This window comes from Anser cygnoides, chromosome 28 (assembly GCF_040182565.1).
Source record: "Anser cygnoides isolate HZ-2024a breed goose chromosome 28, Taihu_goose_T2T_genome, whole genome shotgun sequence".
Taxonomy (NCBI): Eukaryota; Metazoa; Chordata; class Aves; order Anseriformes; family Anatidae; genus Anser; species Anser cygnoides.
In genome coordinates this window covers 3134325-3156205 of record NC_089900.1, presented here as the reverse complement: position 1 = coordinate 3156205, position 21881 = coordinate 3134325, and the positions used below count along the sequence as shown (strand labels likewise).

The window sequence follows — 21881 nt, the reverse complement described above, 5'->3', positions numbered from 1 at the left end:
TCCAGCTGACTCTCAGAGGATCAGCCACAAATTTCACCAGATGTTTGCATCTGAACAGCTCCTGCCTGTCCTCCATCTCCACTAAGGAGCTATTGTGGCTCAGTAATTCGCATTAAGGTGCCTATGTTGTGGACACCTGAACTGAGGCCAGAGGAATCCCAGGTCCTGCGGGTCTGTGGCAGGCATGGGAGGGAGCTGAGACCCCTTCCAGCCCCAGGAATAACAAGCAGCATGAGATGCCTCGACTGACTCTGCTGAATTCCTTCCTCAAGTGGGGATGAAGGAAATCAGTCCCCGAACATGACTTCATGTCTAAACTGATACTGGGGGATGATACTGGTAAAAAGGGGATGCTGCCAGGTGCTGCCCTGTCCCTCAGGGTTCCTCCATGAGAGCTTGCAGATACCTGCACGTCCCTTTGCCCCCTGACATGTCACCAGGTGTTTGCAACCCCCTGATTTCCTCCATCTCCATTAATGATGCTGGAGCTGAGAAAAGGAGCTCACCTTCAGGTGCCCATGTGGCGTACATTAAAGGGAGGGCAGAGGAATCCCAGGTCCTGTGGGTCTGGGGCAGGCACGGGTGTGAGCTGAGCCCCCTTTTGGTCCCAGTCCTAAAATCCATCATGAGATGTCTCAAGTGACTCTGCTGAATCCCTTCCCTGAACAGAGGATAAAGAAGAAGATTCCCTGACTTTGTCTGGGTGCCCAAACTGATAGTGGGACAAGAAGATGTGATTATTACACTTACTTGGCTCTCTGCAAGGAGAAACGAGTCTGCTGTCAAGTGCATCTGTGCCCAGATGAGGGAGGAATCCCAGGGATTCCTTCAGGCTGTTTCCCAGCAGGTTCCCCTGCAGCCCCAGGGCCATGGGCAGGGAGCCTGGTGGGGGGCAGAGCAAGGGAGGCCTTGGGCTGGGCCTGTGCTGCTGAGCTGGGCCGGGCTCCTGGGCCCAAGGGGAGCTCCTGGCAAGCGGGCAGCGCTGCAGAGAGCCAGCTCTGCCCAGGAGCAGCTCCTCTGCCCAGCGCAGCAGGGCTGGGGGCACTGCCTGCAGAGACAGAGTGGGTAAAGGCAGGCAGAAGTGGCAGGATGCACAGAGCTCGCTGGGGGAGAACACTTGCCAGCCCTGACCCCGGTAAGTCTCTGGCTGGAGGGCAATGCAGCCGCAGCTCCTGGAGGAAGGAGAAGCCGCGGGTGCAGGCAGGGGTGCCCAGGGCTGTGGTGCAGAGCAGGGTCCCTGCTGTGCCCCAGGGGCTGTGTGCCGGGGCAGGGCCTCTGCCGCCTGCCAGGCTCAGCACTCAGCCTGCGCGGGGAGCTGCCCAGGGCGCTGCGGGGAGAAGCTGCGGGTGGAAGGAGCCCCCCCGGCAGGGCAGGGTCCTGCTGCTGGTGGGAGGCTGCTGCCTGGGGCAGCCTGCTCACAGATCCACAGCAAAACCTTGATGTATTCAAGGGGACATTGCAGGAGAAGGGATCAGGCAGGGGATTTCAGCTTCAGTCCCAGCTTTCCTGAGCCTGCTGAGCTTTCCATTTTGTCTTCTTTGGCTCAGCGGTAATAGCAATAGATGCCGTTATTTCCAAGAGATGTCAGACTCTCCTAAGCTTTCACAACAAGCATTAGAAGGCCTGTACCACGTCCCTTGCCTGCCCCTCTGCCCATAAAAAGCTCCACCACACATGCAGTGTCAGCAGGGTCTGGGTGACCTGGTCTCTAGGACGTGCCCCCAAGCGAGCTGCCCCTGGGCAGAGCCCTGCTGCCAGGAGGTGTCTGCAGGGCAGGGCTGAGCACCCGGCGGGTGGGATGGGGGCTGTGACCTGCAGGCAGGAGGTGTGGGGACAGAGACCCAGCTGCAGGCAGGGACAGCTGCAGGCAGCAGAGCCTTGGTCCGGGAGTGAGAGGGAGCTGCTCCCAGAAACTCAGCGGCAGGGGGGATTTGAGCACTTCCCTGCCATCCCTGTACTGCAGATGCCTCCCCTGGAGCCACTCTCCACTCTCCTTTTTCTCAAACTATAGACTTCGAGCCCTAATGTCACTGGGGCTTTTGATGGGCTGCAGGCTGCCTTGCACAGGGACACAGCTCTTCCCTAGCAGCCCTGTGTTATCTAGCAGTCCCATGGAGAAGAAACTTCAGTCCTAAGGCCATAGAAATGCTGGTGGATGGCTGTATATTGGCAGCTGTTATGATCCCTCTGTGTCCGTGGTGAAAAGCAGAGAGCTGAGATCCTCCTCAGGTACGATGAGATGGGTGAGGTGTTTGGAGATCTGCACTTTGAACCTGGATTCCTCTGCTCTCAGCAGCATCCAGGTTCTTTTCAGGGGAACACCTGCGTGTGACCATCCTCCAGAGGTGCCTGCACAGGGCAGCTGAGACCAGGATGGATGGACACAACCACTGTCCTCACTCTGCCCTGAGGGACAGTCCCTTTGCCTCCCAGGACCCCAAGGTTTCACTTGGTGGGCAGTAAATGTGCCAAGGATTTGTGCCTTAAATGCACTCCTCAGGTGGAGGGGGACAAGTATAAAGTAACAAACCAAAGCACTGTGCACAAAGCCCTGCTCTGCACTTGGGTGAATTTTGAGAAAGTGTACTCCAAAACTCCTTGTTACATCAAACACAGCTCATCTGAGACCTCCCCATGTTCCATTTACTTCTTGCTATAGGTCAGCACTGTCTCCTGCAGAGTCTCTTGCCCCCAGTAGCACCCTCAGGGAGCACCACTGTGACATCAAGCAGAGGACCAGTCCTCCCACAAGTGAAGAGGCAGTTTTTTTATAGTTTAAAATAAATAAATAAATAAATAAATAAATAAATGTAATAAAATAGGCTAGGTTTTCCTCACAGAGGTCTACCCTAACATTTTAATTCTCTTTCCTCCTTGGACAGGCCTCCCTGTCCAGAGGAGCAGATCCCAATTCACAGGAGGATCAGATGTCCAACAGCAGCTCCATCAGCGAGTTCCTCCTCCTGCCATTCGCAGACACGCAGGAGCTGCAGCTCCTGCACTTCGCGCTCTTCCTGGGCATCTACCTGGCTGCCCTCCTGGGCAACGGCCTCATCCTCACCACCGTAGCCTGCGACCATCGCCTCCACACCCCCATGTACTTCTTCCTCCTCAACCTTGCCCTCCTTGACCTGGGCTGCATCTCCACCACTCTCCCCAAAGCCATGGCCAATTCCCTCTGGGACACCAGGGCCATTTCCTATGCAGGATGTGTTGCACAGCTCTTTCTGTTTGTCTTCTTGATATCAGCAGAGTATTTTCTTCTCACCGCCATGGCCTACGACCTCTACGTTGCCATCTGCAAGCCCCTGCACTACGGGAGCCTCCTGGGCAGCAGAGCTTGTGCCCAGATGGCAGCAGCTGCCTGGGGCAGTGGGGTTCTCAATGCTGTCCTGCACACTGCCAATACATTTTCCCTGCCCCTCTGCCGAGGCAATGCTGTGGACCAGTTCTTCTGTGAAATCCCCTCCATCCTCAAGCTCTCCTGCTCAGACTCCTAACTCAGGGAAATTGAGCTTCTCACATTTAGTGGTTTTCTGTTTTTGGGGTGTTTTGTTTTCATTCTTTTCTCCTATGTGCAGATCTTCAAGGCTGTGCTGAGGATGCCCTCTGAGCAGGGACAGTACAAAGCCTTTTCCATGTGCCTCCCTCACCTGGCTGTTGTCTCCTTGTTTCTCAGCACAGCCGTGTTTGCCTACCTGAAGCCCCCCTCCATCTCTTCTCCATCCCTGAACCTGGTGGTAGCAGTTCTGTACTCCGTGGTGCCTCCAACACTGAACCCCTTCATCTACAGCATAAAGAACCAGGAGCTCAAGGGTGACATTAGGAAAGTGATTTTATGGATATTTCTCAATAGTGAAAAATTTCCCTTCTTTTTCCAGAAATGACTTAACTTAGTATCTCCGTGCAGGCCTGGTCCTTCTTTCATATCATTATTGTAATTGTTAACTTTGGTGTCATTTGCATTTATTACACTCTTAGAAAACTATCCTACTTCTCCTGAGGAATTATATTACTCTGTTTACTCTTGAGGTTCAATAAACATATGTCTAACAACAGGTCAGAGTTCACTCTTACATAGCTTTTGAGAAAAGAAAAAAAAAAAAGGAAAAGAAAAAAAAAAGTATCTCCAGAGTGCATTGCCTGAAGGCTTGGCTCTTTTGTTTTGTTTTGTTTTGTTTTGTTTTCATTCTTTTCTCCTATGTGCAGATCTTCAAGGCTCTACTGAGGATGCCCTCTGAGCAGGGACGGCACAAAGCCTTCTCCACGTGCCCCCCTCACCTGGCCGTGGTCTTTCTGTTTCTCAGCACTGGCATGTGTGCCTACCTGAAGCCCCCCTCCATTTCCTCTCCATCCCTGGACCTTGTGCTGGCTTTCCTGTACTCAGTGATGCCCCCAGCAGTGAACCCCCTCATCTACAGCATGAGGAACCAGGAGCTCAAGAATGCCATTAGGAAAGTGATGTCATGGATGTTTGTAAGGATGTGTTGAGGAAACTGACTGTGCCTTTCCACAGCTATAAAGTGCTTCTTTTCTTCTTCAGACGAATTACAGTTTATGTAATGACATGGCAAGCCTGTCTGAACTTCTGGAGGGATTTGTTTGGTTTTCTTTTTCATATCATATCATAGAATATCATATCATAGAATGATATAGAATATCATATCATAGAATGGCCAGGGTTGAAAAGGACCTTAAAGATCCCGTAGTTTCAACCGCTCTGCTCTGGGCAGGGTTGCCAGCCACTAAAGCAGGCTGCCCAGAGCCGCATCCAGCCTGATGGATATCTTGTGTGACCCTGAGGGTTTGCAGAAATGAGGAGCCAGATTCTTTGTGTATTTAAACAAAATAAATGAAGCCACAAAAAATTATTTGTCTGAGACCCACTCTCAGCTGATCAGAAAGTAATGGGAATAGCAAACCCCTTTCTGGCTGCAGCAGCTCAGGCAGGCTGCCCTGGCCCTGGGGCAGCAGGAGCTGCCTGAGGACCCCCAGGGATGGCCCAGAGGGGCTGCGGGCCTCTGAGGATGTGCTGCAGAAGAGAGCAGGGGACACAGCAGGGGACACTGACCTCTGTACGCTTGTGCCATGGTTGTCCCATATGTGGGGCTGAGCCCTCTGTGCCCCCAGGAGCTGCTGTGCCCTTCAGAGGAGCTGGGGCTGTGGTGGCAGTGCCCAGAGCCCTGCAGCAGCCTGCGGTGGGCACTGCCATGGGGCTGCTGCCACTGGACTGGGATGAGGGCAGGGAGGTGGGTAGAGGGCAAGGAGGTGGGAGAGCCATGCTCCGGGTCTGTGCTGGGGGACTGGCCAGCTGTGCTGGCCTCTGTCCTGGCCCAGAGCCCTGCAGACCTGGAGCAGGGCTGTCTGCAGAGGTCCCCATGGGATGTGGCTGGGGCAGGGCAGGGGCCATGGGCTGGAGGAGGCTGCAAAAGCAGGAGGCCCATGGCAGGAAGGGACTGTGAGGGTCTCATTGGGATTGTAACGGGGGAGCTTGACCCAGCCCTGAATGTGCACTGCCATGTGTGGTGCCTTGGCAGCACGGCTGTGGAAGCATGTGTGGGGCAGTGGGGCTGGGACGCTGCAGCGACAGGGTGCTGAGAGGGACCACAAAGGATCTGCCAGGGTGTGACAGAAAGGACAGGCTCTGAAACAGAAATTTATGGTGGAGATGGAGGTATGGTTTTAGCAAGGGCAGAGCTCGCCTGGAAGTGGTGTTATCGAGAAAAGTCAAGAGCAAAGAGAAGAGCTTTTGCTGGAGCTAAGGCACAGATTTCTCACCCAGCTCGCCCAGGGCTCGTCCTGAGCAAGGCGGCCACGAGCCCTGCCTGCCCTCCTGCCTGCCCCGCGCCGTCAGGTGGCTGTAGCAGAGGGGACCCACAACCAGCCCCTCGATGGGGCTCTGCCAGCCCCTCGCCCTCCCCTCTGCAGTGACGTCATTTCTGCCCAGGGGCTCTCTGATGCGCGGGATGATGTCATAGTGCCTGCCGGCCAGCCCTTCTGAGGGCCAGTCAGGCTGCTGCAGTGGCAGTGACCTCACTCCAGCCCCCTCCCCACGGCCTGCCTCTCCCCTTCCCCTCTCCTCTGTCTGGACCCCGGGGACAAAAGTCAGTGTCACGCAGCAGCTTTGCAGTGGTGGCCTCCGTGGTGGTGTTGCCAGGGAGGACATCTGCCCCTGTGCCAAAAGGACCTACTACTGCCAAGATGCATTTGGTGTTTCAAGCTGTCAGTGGCAGAAGTCTTGCAAAGTCTTTCTGCAGTTGTGCCCAGGGACCTTCACTCTATGGGTCCTGGTCTGGGGCTTTCACTTCAGACGAACCTGCATTGGTCGTGGCACAAGAAAGACGCCTCTTACAACTGTGCTCTGCATCCTCCTTCATGCTAGGGCACCACTCGGTGTCCTTCGCTCTGCTCACAGTGTTTGTCTTAGCTCAGGGATGAACCGCATTAGATCTGCCTGAGTCTTCTGAGGCCCAATCCAAGGCCTCCTGCCTGCTGCACCTACAGCACAAGAACCATTACTTCTCCGTATTATGCAGATTGACCTGATGGGTCTGTTCCTATTAATCCCTCTTAATTTCCCTAGTTGGAAGGGGACATATTCCCAGACTGGGGCAGGCTGCTGGGCTCTGCCACAGCCAGTCAAAGTCACCTGCTCTTGAGTCTTTCAGCCTGAGTTTATCACACATGATCCAACACGAGTTTCTCGGCGTCTCAATGGCTGTTTCAAGTGTAGTTAACTCCAGGAATTTACGGGTAAGTGTGCCAGTGTGAGAAACATAGTTGTGGTTTTGCAATAGAAGGGGAAGTTCCCACTGTCCCAAATTAAGGAGGAGAGCTAAGAAAAACAGGACAAGAAGTGCGAAGTCAGTAAAAACAAAAATCATGAGCCTCTAGTCGTGAGAGAATAAGGAAAAAAAAAAAAAGAAAAAAAAAAGGAAAAGGAGAAATTATCAGTTGGTCCAAAAAAATGTACATATATGACATAGAAGGGCATCGAGTAGGCTGTGAACCTGCAGTACTCAGCCAATGAGGACATAGGGGAAATCAAGTCATAGAATCATACAAACACAGGGTTGGAAAGGACCTATAAGATCATCTAGTCCAAATGTCCTCCTATCACCAATACTACCCACTAAGCTACTAAATCATATAACATAGCACCTCATCCAGGTGCTTCTTGAACACCGCAAGGGACAGTGACTCCTCCACCTCCCTGGGCAGGTCGTTCCAGTGCCTGACCACTCTTTGAGAGAAAAAGTTTTTCCTGATATCTAATCTAAATCTCCCCAGGCGCAACTCATGGACATTTCCTCGAGTCCTATCATTAGTTACCTGGGAGAAGAGGCCAACCCCCTCCTCATCACAACCTCCCTTCGGGAAGCCTTAGAGAGCAAAAGTGTAGGTGTCGGGTAATAGGGAATACAAGGTTATGATAAACTTTTACTGTGCACTTCTGCTTGCAGGACGCCCGCCATTGCAATTGCGAATAAAATAGCTTTGCAGAAGATCCTGTCTGAAGAAAATTATTGAGATTTTTCTCACAGCCAGGATGCGTGGTGCCAGCACACAGGAATCCCTCGCACAACCTACAGACTTGTCCAGGCCATAGTCTCGAGTTCCAATTGGATTTAACTCCATTCACCACAACCCTTTGGGCCCAGCCACACAGCCATTTTTTTTACCCAGCAAAGCTCACGCCCATCCAAGACATGAGAAGCCAGTTTCTCCAGGAGAATGCTCTGGGAAACAGAGTCAAAAGCTTTACTAAACCCTAGGTAAACAACATCCTCAGTCTTTCCCTCATCCACCAAGTGCATCGCATTGTCATAGAAAGAGGTCAGGTTCATCAAGCAGGAGCTGCCTTTCATAAATCCATGCTGACTGATACCAATCACCTGGTTGTCCTGTATGTGTTGAATGATGGCACTCAAGATAATCTGCATCATAATGTTCCCCGGCACCAATGTAAGACTGACAGGCCTGTAGCTCCATGGGTCCTCCTTTTGGCCTTTCCTGTAGATGGGCATCACGTTTGCTAGCCGACAGTAAGCTGTGACCTCCCCTGGCAGCCAGGACTGCTGATAAATGACGGAAAGTGGCTTGGTAAGTACTTCTGCCAGCTCCTTCAATACTCTTGGGTGGGTCCCCTCTAGCCCCATAGACTTCTGTATGACTAAGCGGAGTAGCAGGTTGCTAACCATTTCCTCTTGGATTAGGAGGGCTTCATTCTGCTTTCTGTCCCTACCTACCAGCTCAGGAGGCTAGGTACCCAGAGAACAACTGGGCTTCATACTAAAGACTGAGGCAAAGAAGGCATTAAGTACCTCTGCCTTTTCCTCATCTCTTGTCACTATGTTTCCCCCCATACAATTAAGGATGGAGATTCTCCTTAGTCCTCCTTTTGTTGCTAAGGCATTTATAAAGACATTTTTTATTCTCTTGCATGGCAGTAGCCAGACTGAGTTCCAGCTGGGCTTTGGCCCTTCTAATTTTCTCCCTGCACAGCCTCACAACATCTTTGTAGTTCTCCTGAGTGTCCTGCTCCTTCTTCCAAAGGTCATAAACTCTCTTTTCCTTACTGAGCCCTATCCAAACCTCTCTGTTCTGCCAGGCCAACCTTCTCCACTGGCTCATCTTTTGGGACATGGGAATGGCTTTTCCTGTGCCTTTAGGATTTCCTTCTTGAAGAGTGTCCAGCCTTCCTGGACTCCTTTGCCTTTCACAACTGCCTCCTAAGGGACTCTGCCAACCAAGCTCTTTAACAGGCCAAAGTCAGCCCTCTTGAAGTCCAGGGCGGCAATTATGCTAACCCCGCTCCTTACCTCTCCAAAAATCAAAAACTCTATTAATTCCTGATCGTTATGCCCAAGATGGCCTCCAACCTTCACATTCCCCCCAAGGCCTTCTCTGTTCACAATCAAAAGGTCCAGCCGGGCATGTTCCCTGGTTGGCTCACTCAGCAGCTTTGTCAGGAAGTTATCTTCCACCCACTCCAGAGACCTGCTAGACTGATTCCTCTCTGCTGTGTTGTCTTTCCAGAAGACATCTGGGAAGTTGAAGTCTCCCACCAAACTGTATTTTCAGTAACCAAGTCAGTATCAGCCAGTGTGTGAGTGGCTCTAGGACACTGGACACACTCCAGGTATTCCAGACTTTGATTCAATAACCTGCAGTGCTCTAGGACAGAAGTCACTGAGCACAAGCCAACATGTCAAAGCTCTTTTGTGTTTGTATAAAGCATTCCCATACTTCAAACTCACCTCTAGAAGAGTCCGAAACACTCCAGGCACCCACAATTGACATAAGCAATGGCAGCATTACTGCAGGCTGTTGCAAGGAGTCCCAGAAGTGCCTTTCCGTGATGATCAGCTCTGGAGAAGGCCTTGGGTTGCTTAGCTTGGATGGAATGCCAGTGGATATTGGAAAGCAAGAGAACCAAGGCCTTGCACATCTCTGGGCCCCAAGGGCAGATGCCACTCACAGACGTTGCCTGGGTGACATGTGGCAGCGATAGCTCCTGCTGAGAGGCAAAACCCCTCTCTCAACAGTAGGGATGAGGAACAAAGCCTTCATCCCATTTGGCTGATCTCACAGTGATACCCAGGCACAAAGCTGCCAGGCAGTCACCATGACTGTGGCAGTGTGCTGCTCTGTCAAGGAACTAGTAACATTTCATGAGAATTCAGCCCTAGTGCTTCTTCTGCAACTAAATGTTGCTTTTCTAACCCTGTCAGGCTTGTCATTCATACCACCTTTTCTTTGTGGTGTCTCCTTCCTAGGGAGGAATAACACCAAGCACCTGTACAGGCTGAGTAGAGGGGGAGGATCACCTCCCTTGGCGTGCTGGCAACACCCTTCCGAATGCACCCCAGGATCCCGTTGGCCTTCTTGGCTACAAGGGCACAGTGCTGACTCATGCTCAGCCTGCTGTCCACCAGGACTCCCAGGTCCTTCTTTGCAGAGCTGCTTTCCAGCAGGTCATTCCCAGCCTGTACTGGTGCTGGGGTTTATTCCACCCTAGGAAGGAGACAGGACCCTGCACTTGCCCTTGTTGAACTTCGTGGGGTTCCTCTCAGCCTATCTCTCCAGCCTGTTGAGGTCCCTCTGTGGTATCAGCCACTCCTCCCAGCTTTGTGTCATCGGCAAAGTTTGTGAGGGTGCAGTCTATTACATCATTGACTTCACTGATGAGTAAGTTGAACAACAGAGAGGAACTTTGGCATGTCCTGCAGCCCTGCACACCCTGGCAGGGCAATTCCTGCTGCAGAAATAAGTCAGCACGATGCTTAGAGAAGGCCAGTCAGTGTTTGCTTTGTCTGCTTCCAAGTGTGTTCCCCAGGAGGGACCCTGCTGCCTTCCAGGAGCTGTGAGCCCAGGAGCCCCAGGGCCATGGGCAGGGAGCCTGGTGGGGGGCAGAGCAAGTGAGGCCTTGGGCTGGGCCTGTGCTGCTGAGCTGGGCCGGGCTCCTGGGCCCAAGGGGAGCTCCTGGCAAGCGGGCAGCGCTGCAGAGAGCCAGCTCTGCCCAGGAGCAGCTCCTCTGCCCAGCGCAGCAGGGCTGGGGGCACTGCCTGCAGAGACAGAGTGGGTAAAGAAAGGCAGGCAGAAGTGGCAGGATGCACAGAGTTCGCTGGGGGAGAACACTTGCCAGCCCTGACCCCAATAAGTCTCTGGCTGGAGGGCAATGCAGCCGCAGCTCTGCCCAGGGAGCTGCCCCGGGTGCTGCGGGGAGGCTGCTGCATGGGACAGCCTGCTCACAGCTCCAAAGCACCCAGTATCATTTCCCAGGCATTTTTTTTTTTTTCACAAGAATGATCAAAGAAGGGATTTTCTGCCCTCTTTTTAGTTACCTACTCTACTGGACAGGGAGGGGAATTAAGGAGACACGGAAAAGGAGCTGTCCAGCGTGAGCACATTGCTGAGACTCCTGAGCTGTTAACTTTGATGATCAGTGGGTTTGTGAGCAGCCCCAAAACTGCCTTCAGCCTCTCCTCTTCCTATCGAAAGCTACAGCATCAACTTTGCTGAACCCAGCAGGGCTTTCTGACAGGTCCTTTTCCACCTACAAAGACGCACATCCAGCTAGCCACTGTCCTGTATACAGGTAGGTTTCTGAAGGGCAAAGATTACTGCATAGAGTTTGGGGTGGTGTGAGAAAAACCCAATAATTTTCTCGGACAGGATTTTCTGTGAAGCTATTTTATTCGTGATTGCAATGGCGAGTGTCCTGCAGGCAGGAGCGCCCAGCAAAAGTATATCATAACCCCATATTTCCTATTACCCAACACTTGATTCCTGCCGTTTCCTCATTGGCTGAGTACAAGTTCACAAACTATTCGATGCTTATTACTATACCATATATGTAGAATTTGATTTGACCAGCTGTTAATTTCTCCTTTTCCTTTTTTATTTCCTTCTTCTCTCATGACTAGAGGGCGCATGATTTTTTGTTTTTACTGATTCTGCACTGCTCATCCTGTTTTTCTTAGCTATCCTTGTTTTGAGAGAATGGGGCCTTTCCTTTATCTGTGTATCATACTCCCCACTTCCATGTCACTGTCATGCCTGCACAATCACTTTTGAATATGCAAGGTTAGTGGAATTTTCCACTGCAAAAACACATTCTACTGCAAAAACACAAGACTCTTTCTCACACTGCGGTTGTGAGCAGAAACAGGAAGAAGACGTGAGACAGGGAAAGAGCTCCTGGAAGTAAAAGCTTCAGGGATATGACCGAGGAATGAGTGGAAGGTAAATCAGAAATCTTGTCGGAGGGAGAATTCATCACAAAACTCCATATTTTTTCATTCAGTGCAGACCGCTTCCTCTGTGCAAGCCCCCTTGCCTCCTGTCCCGCTAAGAAAAGCCTCTGCCCTCACAGCCTTTAGAGCTGTGAGCTGCCCTGCAGGATGCAAATCTTTCCCATCGTCTGCTTGCATGATCTAGAAGCCTTGTGTAGTGGAGGAGATGCTACACGCAAGGACATGCTGTTGCGCTGGAGAAATGAATGTTAGGTGTCCTTGGCTAGAGGTGTGGTGCTGAAACCTTGCTCAGGTACCTTCAAAAGGGCTGGGCACTGAGGGATTGGCAGTGGCCTCCTCTGCTCTCAGCAGAGTCTGGCTTCTTTTCAAGTGTAATATGAATGTTATTGCCCTTGGTGCCCAAAATCTGCAAGTGCCGGGCAGCTGGGAACAAGCCCAGCCAGCTCCCTTCACTCTGCACCAAGCCACAGTGAATCCCTTTGCCTCTCAGGTCTCACAGCCATTCATTCTGAGTTAAGCAGAAAATCTCAGGATTTCTGACTTCAGAGGACACTGTTGGGGCATGATGAAGGGGATGAGGGTGTGTAGAATAAAAGTGGCCCTAAAGCACTTTTCTGCCAACTACGTTCTGTAGCTCTGGGAATGCAGATGCAGACATGCCCTTCTGGCTAAGAAATGATTTCATTTGACAAAATCTGAAAATAAAACCTTGTCCTGCTGCCATGGTCCTGTACACTCAATGCACTGGGTCAGGACTGATTCCCTTGAGAGCCCGGGAGCAGACGCCCTTGCTCCTCATTGCACACTGAACCTTAAAAAATGAAGCTCATGTCATGGAGCTGAATGAAAGATTCCAGTAGAGAAAGAAAAAGCATGGCAGTATGGCTGGGGGAATGGCATAGGTTTCACTCAGAAAAGCCTGTCCTAACATATCATTGTCTTTCCCTTCCTGTGCAGATCCCCATACCTAGAGGCATCAGATGTCCAACAGCAGCTCCATCAGCGAGTTCCTCCTGCTGGCATTCGCAGACACGCGGGAGCTGCAGCTCCTGCACTTCGCACTCTTCCTGGCCATCTACCTGGCTGCCCTCCTGGGCAACAGCCTCATCCTCACCGCCGTAGCCTGCGACCACCGCCTCCACAACCCCGTGTACTTCTTCCTCCTCAACCTCGCCCTCCTCGACCTGGGCTGCATCTCCACCACTCTCCCCAAAGCCATGGCCAATTCCCTCTGGGACACCAGGGCCATCTCCTATCAAGGATGTGCTGCACGGGTCTTTCTGATTGTGTTCTTGTTTTCAGCAGAGTATTCTCTTCTCACCATCATGGCCTACGACCGCTACGTTGCCATCTGCAAGCCCCTGCACTATGGGAGCCTCCTGGGCGGCAGAGCTTGTGCCCAGATGGCAGCAGCTGCCTGGGGCAGTGGGGTTCTCTATGCTCTGCTGCACACTGCCAATACATTTTCCCTGCCCCTCTGCCAAGGCAATGCTATTGACCAGTTCTTCTGTGAAATCCCCCAGATCCTCAAGCTCTCCTGCACTAACTCCTACCTCAGGGAAGCTGGGCTTCTCACATTCAGTAGTGTTCTGTTCTTGGGGTGTTTTGCTTCCATTGTGCTCTCCTATTTGCAGATCTTTAGGACCGTGCTGAGGATGCCCTCTGAGCAGGGGCGGCACAAAGCCTTTTCCACGTGCCTCCCTCACCTGTTTGTGGTCTTTCTGTTTCTCAGCACTGGCATGTTTGCCTACCTGCAGCCCCCCTCCCTCTCCTCTCCATCCCTGGATCTGGTGGTGGCAGTTCTGTACTCAGTGGTGCCCCCGATATTCAATCCTTTCATCTACAGCATGAGAAACAAGGAGCTCAAGTGTGCTATCAGGAAAGTGATTACATGGATTTTTCTTAAGATTGATACATTTCTCCTCTTTCTCCACAAGTGACTTCCTTTGGTTTCCCTTGGAGGCTTGGTACTTACTTTCATTACCATGATGTTATATTTATCTTCAGTGTCATTTCCATGTATTACTTTTGTAGAAAGAAGTATTTTATTCACCCCACTTCTCCCGAGCTATGAAATTGCTATTTTTTTTTCTCTGGACATTTTTTGTCTACCTGGATGCCAGTACTCTCTCTTAGCATCTGCTTAATAAAATGGAATCTCCCCAGTGCACTGCCTGAAATCCTGTCTCTTCTTTCAAAGATGTTGCCAATAACATGGCTGAGCAGTGTGGTAGTTTCACATCGATGGCCAGCTGAAGTCCTCCACACTGCTCTTTCACCCCCCTCTAAAGGAAAAGCTGGAGAAAAAAGAGTGGAAAAGGACTCCAGGGTTGATTTAAGGGAGAGGCAAATGACTGATATATTTCAGTCATGGTCTTAACAGACTTTGTAGAGAGATTCAGGTAAGTTATTGAGCATTACTAACAGACGAGAGCAGTGAGAAACTAAAGGCTTAAAAACACCTTCACCCCCGTCCACCGTCTTCTACCTCCTCCCCCCAGTGGTGCAGCGGAACGGGGAATGGGGGCTGCAGTCAGTCTCTAACACTTTGTGTCTGCCGCTCCTTCATGGTCACCCTCTGCCCCTGCTCCAGTATGGGGTGCCTCCCATGGATGTCATCCTTCCCGAACTGATCCCCCCAGGCCCCCAGCTCCTGCGTGGGCTCCTCTCCATGGGATACAGTGCAGCCTGGAGTCTGCTCCGGCAGGGGTCCTCCATGGACCACAGCCTCCTCCAGGCCACATCCACCTGTTCCACCGGGGGCTTCTCCACGGGCTGCAGCGTGGAGATCTGCTCCATGTGGGACCCATGGGCTGCAGGGGGACAGCCTGCTCCACCAGGGGCCTGTCCACAGGCCGCAGGGGAACTTCTGCTCTGGTGCATGGAGCACCTCCTGCCCTCCTTCTGCACTGACCTTGGTGTCTGTACCAAGGACTGCTTCTCACTACATTTTCTCACTCCTCTCTCCCAGCTGCAGCTTCAGAGCAGGTTTCTTTCCCCCTTCCTTAAATCTGTTCTCACAGAGGCCAACCCAGCATCGCCCATGGCTCGGCTCTGGCTGGTGACGGGTCACTTCTGGAGCCATCTGTAAGTGGCTCTTATTTAACATGGGGCAGCTTCTGGACTCTGCTCACAGGGTCCAGCCCTAGATCCCCCCTGCTACCAAAACAGTGACACCTAAGCCCAATACAAGCTGCTGCACCTCAGAAGGCCCGTAACTCCATGCGTTTGGGAGACAAAAAGCTCATCACCATCATATGAGCTGTGAGATATCAAGGGTAGGATTTAGGAGTAACCTGTTGGTGTCTGATGACAGTGAAAGTGGTGAATGGCCACTGAGGTACATCCCCGTGTATGTCCCACATGGGGCAGGGCAGAGGACATCCTCTAGGAGAGTCATGTGGAGCTGCCTGGGAAGCTCAGGGGTTCTCCCTAGGGAGCATGTCCCAGGGGTGGGCAGTGCCTGGAGCCCTACAGAGTGAGAGCTTGCCCAAGGTGGAGTCACCCATAGGAACAGTGCCAAATTTTGATGTCCCCAGGCAAACAAGAACTCAGTGCCTGTGGGATTCAGTGAGGGACCAGCATGCTCAAAGAAGGAAGGCTGGAGAGGGGTTCCTCTCATCCTCAGGGAAGTCCAGCTGCCTGGATCTATAAAATACCTGGAAACCCCTAGAGTCCTTGGAAATATTCCCTAGTCTTCCTGAGCATCTGCCACAGATATTGAATCCAGAGTGAGAGTTTAGCAGCAGTGATCCCAATACAGATAGGTCTACTTCCCACCGTGTGCAGCACAGCCAGTGTGCCGTCACCTCTTGGGCACCACAGCATGCTTGGTCTGCTCATAGCACCACCAGCTCAGGGCCACATGGGGAGCATGGGGAGGTGGCCAGGAAGAGCTGGAGAGGAGAGAGGAGGCATGAGGAGAGATCAGATGGGAGCTGACCTTGTCTAGAAGTTGCCTCAAATACTGGTGTTCATCTCATCCAAGACAAGGTCTGGACATATCCATTAATCCCTAAACCTAAATGCTACTCCACACCCTGAGAGGAATCCACTACTCTAATGTTTGTCCACAATATCCCTTGAAGCCAAACTTAGTCCATAGCCTTTTTCCATTACCCTTACACTCTTGCTCGCCCTGATCCCTGCCCTTAACACTAGCATTAAAATGCTCTAGTTAACCCTAGTCTTCTTGCAGACCTAAACAAAACCCTAAACCACAGAGCTTGACCATACCCTAACCACAGACCTGACACCACAAGCAGAACACCAAACACTTCCACTAGATTTTGCTTCATCTCTAACCCAGAAAAGTGAGCTCTAGTCACTAATGCCATACATGAACAACTAACACCCAAAGCCCCCATTCCTGTGCATTAACCTCCTCACCTTCAGCCCCTCTCCTGACCCTTAACTTTAGGCGCTTACCCCCTTGGCGCAGGGCAGGAGCCGTGAGGTTGCTGTGCACTCACATGGCATTCAAAGATGAATGTGAGGGGCCATGGATCTGATCAGCTCGTCAAACACAAGGAGGAGATGGGTGGGAATGCTCTGATGAGCTCAGCTCTGCCTCAGGATCCCCTGCCCCAGCAGGAGGAATGTGGCTGTGGCAGTGACTGTGAGGTCACTTCTGTCTCTGCAGATGATAGGGCAGCAGCAGGAACATGTCACGGAAAGGGACTGTGAGGTCACTTCTGTCTGAAGTAGCTGACAGGTCACCCTTGACTTCTCCCTGGGATCTGTACTTTTTGGCTGACATCTGCCAGTGGCCCTGGTAGGCCAGCAGAAGGCACCTGGTTGGCATGCTGACTGTGGGATCCCCTCTGCCTCCATACCCAGGAGGACCCAGGCAGAAAGAAGGCCCGCATATGGGTTGTGCTGTCCCTTCTGCTTGAGTCCATGACTGGACAGCAGGAGGCACATGGCTTGGTTGTGTCCAGCCAAGAAGCTGCAAGGCCAGCAGCAGGCCCATGGCTTGGAAGATGCTGGTGAGGTGACTTCTGTCTGCTGCGCTGACAGGCCGCAAGGAGCCTGATGGGTTGGGATGCCTACTTCAGGAGTGGTTTCCACACTTATTGAGCTTTCTTTGGAAGTAGGAAATAGCAGGAGAGAAAAAATTGCCACAAAGTGCACCTTGGAAGGGTGGCACTGGCCATGAGGAGGAAGAAATATCTAGGGGAATAACTGGTCTTGCTGCTAGAGACTGAGGCAAAGAAGGCATTAAGTGCCTCAGCCTTTACCTCATCTCTTGTCACCAGGTTTCCCCCCACATCCAATAAAATATGATGATTCTCCTTAATCCTCCTTTATTAAAGTATTTATATAAACAGTTTTTATTGTCTTTGACAGTAATAGACAGATTGAGCTCCAGCTGGGCTTTGGCCCTTCTAACTTTGACCTGCACAGCCCCATAAAGTTCAGGACACAGCTCCAGACAAACTGACAGCATGCATGAGAAGGAAGCACAGAAAATGCGGAACCTGGCAGCCTCCCATCCCCTACCCTTCTGTGACTCTGTGCTGCAATTCCATTCAACTGGTTACTCCTGTATTATCCAAACTTTACTGCAACTCCTGATGCTGCCATCTTGTCAGAGAGAGCACAATCACGTGAAGGTTAAACTGTCTGCCTGCAGACATGAACAGCTGACAGAATGGAGTGTCATTGTGGGGGAACCTTGAGAAACTGCAGGATTTTGCCTACAGAATCCTCTCGACATTTACAAGGAGAAGAGCTTAATCCTGCACCAGAGGAAGAGGAACCCCACACATGAGGGCAGACTGAGACCCTGCTGAGTGAACAGTGCCCAAGAGGAGGAGGGCCTGGAACACCACGACGGATGCCATACGAGCAGTGGTGCCGCTCACCAGGAACCAGGCCAGCTTCAAACAGAGCTGCCTTAAGAGGAGCATTGCACCAAGAAAATCTGAGTTATCAGACTCAGCTGAGATCCAGTAAGACACCACACGGACAAGGGTCTAGAGCCAGCAGGGAAAGATGTGCAAGTGTGGGAGTCCTTTGAACAGCCAGGTGTAGACAGGATAGAGGGCTGTGGCAAGGCTGAAAGTCCCAACAGGACCCAGGTCTTTGTGTCCATGGCTATGGCTGTTGTCTCTGCCACTGAGGCCTATGAGGAGACAGCTTGTTATTAAAGTACCAGGGAATCATTGCTTCCTCAACCCCACCCATGAACCAGGCAGGGGTCATACCATTCTCCTGCACTTTGCCATGCACATCCCCATCTCCTACTGCCCCAGGAAGAGCCCTGAGCAGTGTGTGACAGAAACAGATCTCCCTTCCTGGGTGCCAGTGGACAAGGTCTGTTCCTTTTCTTTGGTGAAACACATCCAGGTTGTCTACACATCAGTGTCACCTTTACACTGCCTTTGTCTCCTTGTTCTCACTGCCTCCTCCAATGTTCTGCTCTAACGAGCTCCAAGGGAGGCTGTGTCAGTGCTGGCCCTCAGGGAGACACTGCAGGAAACTTGCCTCTGACTTGGACTTCTTGAGAGATTTCTTCAATTGTCTCTCAGTGCCTGAGGTTCCTGGGCCCATCACCAAAACCCGCAGAGGGGTGATTCCAATGCCTTGGGCTGGGCCTCTGCTGCTGAGCTGGGCCGGGCTCCTGGGACAGAGAGAGCTCCTGGCAAGAGGGCCCTGGTGCAGAGAGACAGTTCTGCCCAGGAGCAGCTCCTCTGCACAGCGCAGCAGGGCTGGGGGCTCTGACTGCAGGCACCCAGGCAGAAAGTGATTCCAGGCAGCCTGGAGGGTGTGGGCAGAGGAGAGCTCAGTGCAGGAGAAACCTTCACAGCTCTGCACATGGTAAGTGTCCGGCTGCAGGACAGTGCAGGAGAGGTTCCTGGAAGGGGCTCCTGGATCCGGGATGTCTCTGCCTGGCCAGGAGCTGCCAGGATGTCTCTTGTGGCTCGTGCTGTGTGGAGGAGAAGGTGCTGCAGAGCAGCCTTGGGCAGAGGAAGGGGAGGGCAGGGGCTGCCTGCAAAGAGAAGGCACTTTCTGCAGTCTCTGCCTGCATTTTCCTGCTCTAATTCTTGCGCAGGCTCTGTGTTAACAGAGTTGTAGGGATTGCACAGGTGAAGGAACTTCCTATTGCATTGAACTGAGACATAAACAGGTTAGTGATGAACCTGAGAATATCCCTTCCCTTCTCTCTGCTTACACACTGCACCAGGGCTTTTCTGAGCTGTTCTTTAGGACCTGCAGACAGGGACATGTCCCTGGGAGGTGTCTGCAGAGCAGAGCTGGGCACACAGCGGATGGGATGGTGTCTGTGAGCATGGACAGGAGGAGACGTGGGGACAGAGAAAGAGCTGCTGGCAGGGACAGCTGCAGGCAGCAGGGACATGGGCAGGTAGTGAGAGGGAGCTGCTCTCTCCCTGCCATCCCCTGAAGTACAGGCGCCTTCCTTGCAGCAGCCCCTGGTCTCTCCTCACCAGCACAGCTTCTGTCATGGCATGTATAATCTGTGGAGCTGAGAATACGGGGTGTCTGAAGCCTAAATCTCTGTGTAAGTAGACACATTTGCTGCAGGCCCCCTCCACCTTCCTCCATGGAAGAAGGCATAGAATCACAGAATCATAGAATTTCCCGAGTTGGAAGGGACCCACAAGGATCATCGAGTCCAGCTCCTGGCTCCACAGAGGTCTTACCCCAAAATTCCTACCATATGACAAGGAGCATATTCCAAACGCTTCTTAGACTCCAGAGCTCTTTTCCCTCTGCTGCCTGTGCCGGCCAGGTGGCACAGGGGTGTGAGGACAGGTTGTACCTCACCGACACCGCAGCCTCGGCACCGGGTTGGGTCCGCCCTGCCTGCCCATGCCTGCTTCTCTCCCTTGCCCAGCGTGGCAGCTGCTGGTGCCTGATTGTGACAGAGAATGCTGTGCATGGAGGGTGAAGCAGGAGGAAATGCTTCCTGTTCTCTCCGGCCAGACACAGGCAGTCTGTGAGCTGATTTCATCTCTCAGGGTGAGGAATAGAGAAGACTCACATGGAGTCACACAGCCAAACACCCCTCACTCAACAGAGGGATCCCCTTCCCTGGAACCCTCCTCCAAGTACATGGCTCTGTTGGCACCTCTGTGTACCACTGCTCTGGAGCAGAGGTGGCCCATCTGGGCCGCTGCTGGGCAGAGGCATTTGCTGTGTACAGGACACTCAGCCAGCACAGAGCAGGGCTCCAGCCAGGGAGAGACAAAATGGTCTTCTAGAAAGAAAGGCGATGTGAAGGCTGCATTGAAGAATCAAATGGCTGTAGCTCAGAGCAATTTTCCCTAACACTCTATATTTTTTCTTCTTTGGCAGTGTCCCTGATAAAGGGCAGCAAATGCCCAAAATCAGCTCTGTGAGCGAGTTCCTCCTGCTGGCATTTGCAGACACGCGGGAGCTGCAGCTCCTGCACTTTGGGCTCTTCCTGGGCATCTACCTGGCTGCCCTCCTGGGCAACGGCCTCATCCTCACCGCCGTAGCCTGCGACCACTGCCTCCACACCCCCATGTACTTCTTCCTCCTCAACCTCGCCGTCCTCGACCTGGGCTGCATCTCCACCACTCTCCCCAAAGCCATGGCCAATTCCCTCTGGGACACCAGGGCCATCTCCTATGCAGGATGTGCTGCACAGGTGTTTGCATTTGTCTTTTTGATATCAGCAGAGTTTTTTCTTCTCACTGTCATGTCCTATGACCGCTACGTTGCCATCTGCAAGCCCCTGCACTACGGGAGCCTCCTGGGCAGCAGAGCTTGTGCCCAGATGGCAGCAGCTGCCTGGGGCAGTGGCTTTCTCCATGGTGTCCTGCACACGGCCAGTACATTTTCCCTGCCCCTCTGCCAAGGCAATGCTGTGGACCAGTTCTTCTGTGAAATCCCCCAGATCCTCAAGCTCTCCTGCTCAGATGCCTACCTCAGGGAAGTTGGGTTTATTGCATTTAGCTTTTGTTTAGGTGCTGGTTGCTTTGTTTTCATTCTGTTGTCCTATATGCAGATATTTACGGCAGTGCTGAGGATGCCCTCTGAGCAGGGCCTGCACAAAGCCTTTTCCACGTGCCTCCCTCACCTGGCTGTGGTCTCCCTGTTTATCACCACTATCATGTTTGCTGGCATGAAGCCCCCCTCCATCTCCTCCGTATACCTGGACTTTGTGGTGGCAGTTCTGTACTCTGTGGTGCCTCCAGCACTGAACCCACTCATCTACAGCATGAGGAACCAGGAGCTCAAGCATGCACTGAAGAAGCTGTTTCAGTTGTCTTCCAGAAGCAATTAGCTGCTGCTCTGCTGCTGCAATGGGAAAAACTCACCAAAAAAACACGGTGTGAGACACAGCCTTTCAGTGCCAGGTACCAGGTCCACAAATGCTGGCCCCAAACTGTGAGAAGCAAAGTAATAATGTTACGTACAGAAGGAGAGAAGATGGATCCTGAGGATACAGGGCTGCAGGCACCTGTGAGCAGTACGGACACTGACCTGCGGTCTCAATGCTCTTAGGGTAGGGAATAGGAGAAAGAGGCCAGTGCCTGTCCTGTGCCACCTCCCCTCCAGCCCTGCCCTCCTACAGGTGGAGTATTTCTCCCTTACTCGGGCACCAGCAGCGCTTTGCCTCCTCCTCCTCCACAGGGAGATGAGCCACAGGCCTGGCTGTGTGTGAGGGAGCAGCAGACCTGAGCAGAAAAAAAGCCAGTTTCATGGCACCGGGGCATCTGAAGGGTCCAGCCCCTGCGGTTGGGTCTGTTCTCCGCAGCAAAGAGCTGTCACCAAGCTCCAGGTCTGTGGTTGCTCCTGCAGCTCTGAGGACCACTCCAAGGGCATCACAGTAACGATGGTCAGGACCTATGAGGGTCAGCCCGCCCATGGATCGCAACAGGAGGTTGGTAGGATTCCATAGTACACAAGGACACAGACACCTCGTTGCTCCATTTTCATGAATGTCTTTATTACAAATTGCTACAAAACCCTACCTGTAAAGCAACTACATAGTGCAAGAAACTACTAAGTTACCACTAGGAAAGCAAATATGGGCTTGTGATGCTTTCCCTAAATCTGCACCAATAAATACTATTTGAGCTGCTACTGGTACGACACTCATGAATCCACTTGGTGGAGGGCACAAGG

The 21881-nt window shown here is 52.4% G+C and overlaps 1 protein-coding gene and 1 pseudogene across 1 annotated transcript; both read left to right on the top strand.

Moving 5' to 3' along the window:
- Nucleotides 1-2927: 2927 nt before the first annotated feature.
- LOC136787159 (olfactory receptor 14C36-like) lies at nucleotides 2928-3887 on the top strand (annotated as a pseudogene).
- An 8800-nt stretch (nucleotides 3888-12687) lies between these two features.
- Nucleotides 12688-21036, top strand: LOC136787158 (olfactory receptor 14C36-like). The gene is made up of 2 exons (XM_066984291.1): nucleotides 12688-13642; nucleotides 20758-21036. Exons 1-2 carry the CDS (start codon nucleotides 12740-12742, stop codon nucleotides 21034-21036), a joined length of 1182 nt encoding a protein of 393 aa, XP_066840392.1. The 5' UTR covers nucleotides 12688-12739.
- Nucleotides 21037-21881: the final 845 nt, after the last annotated feature.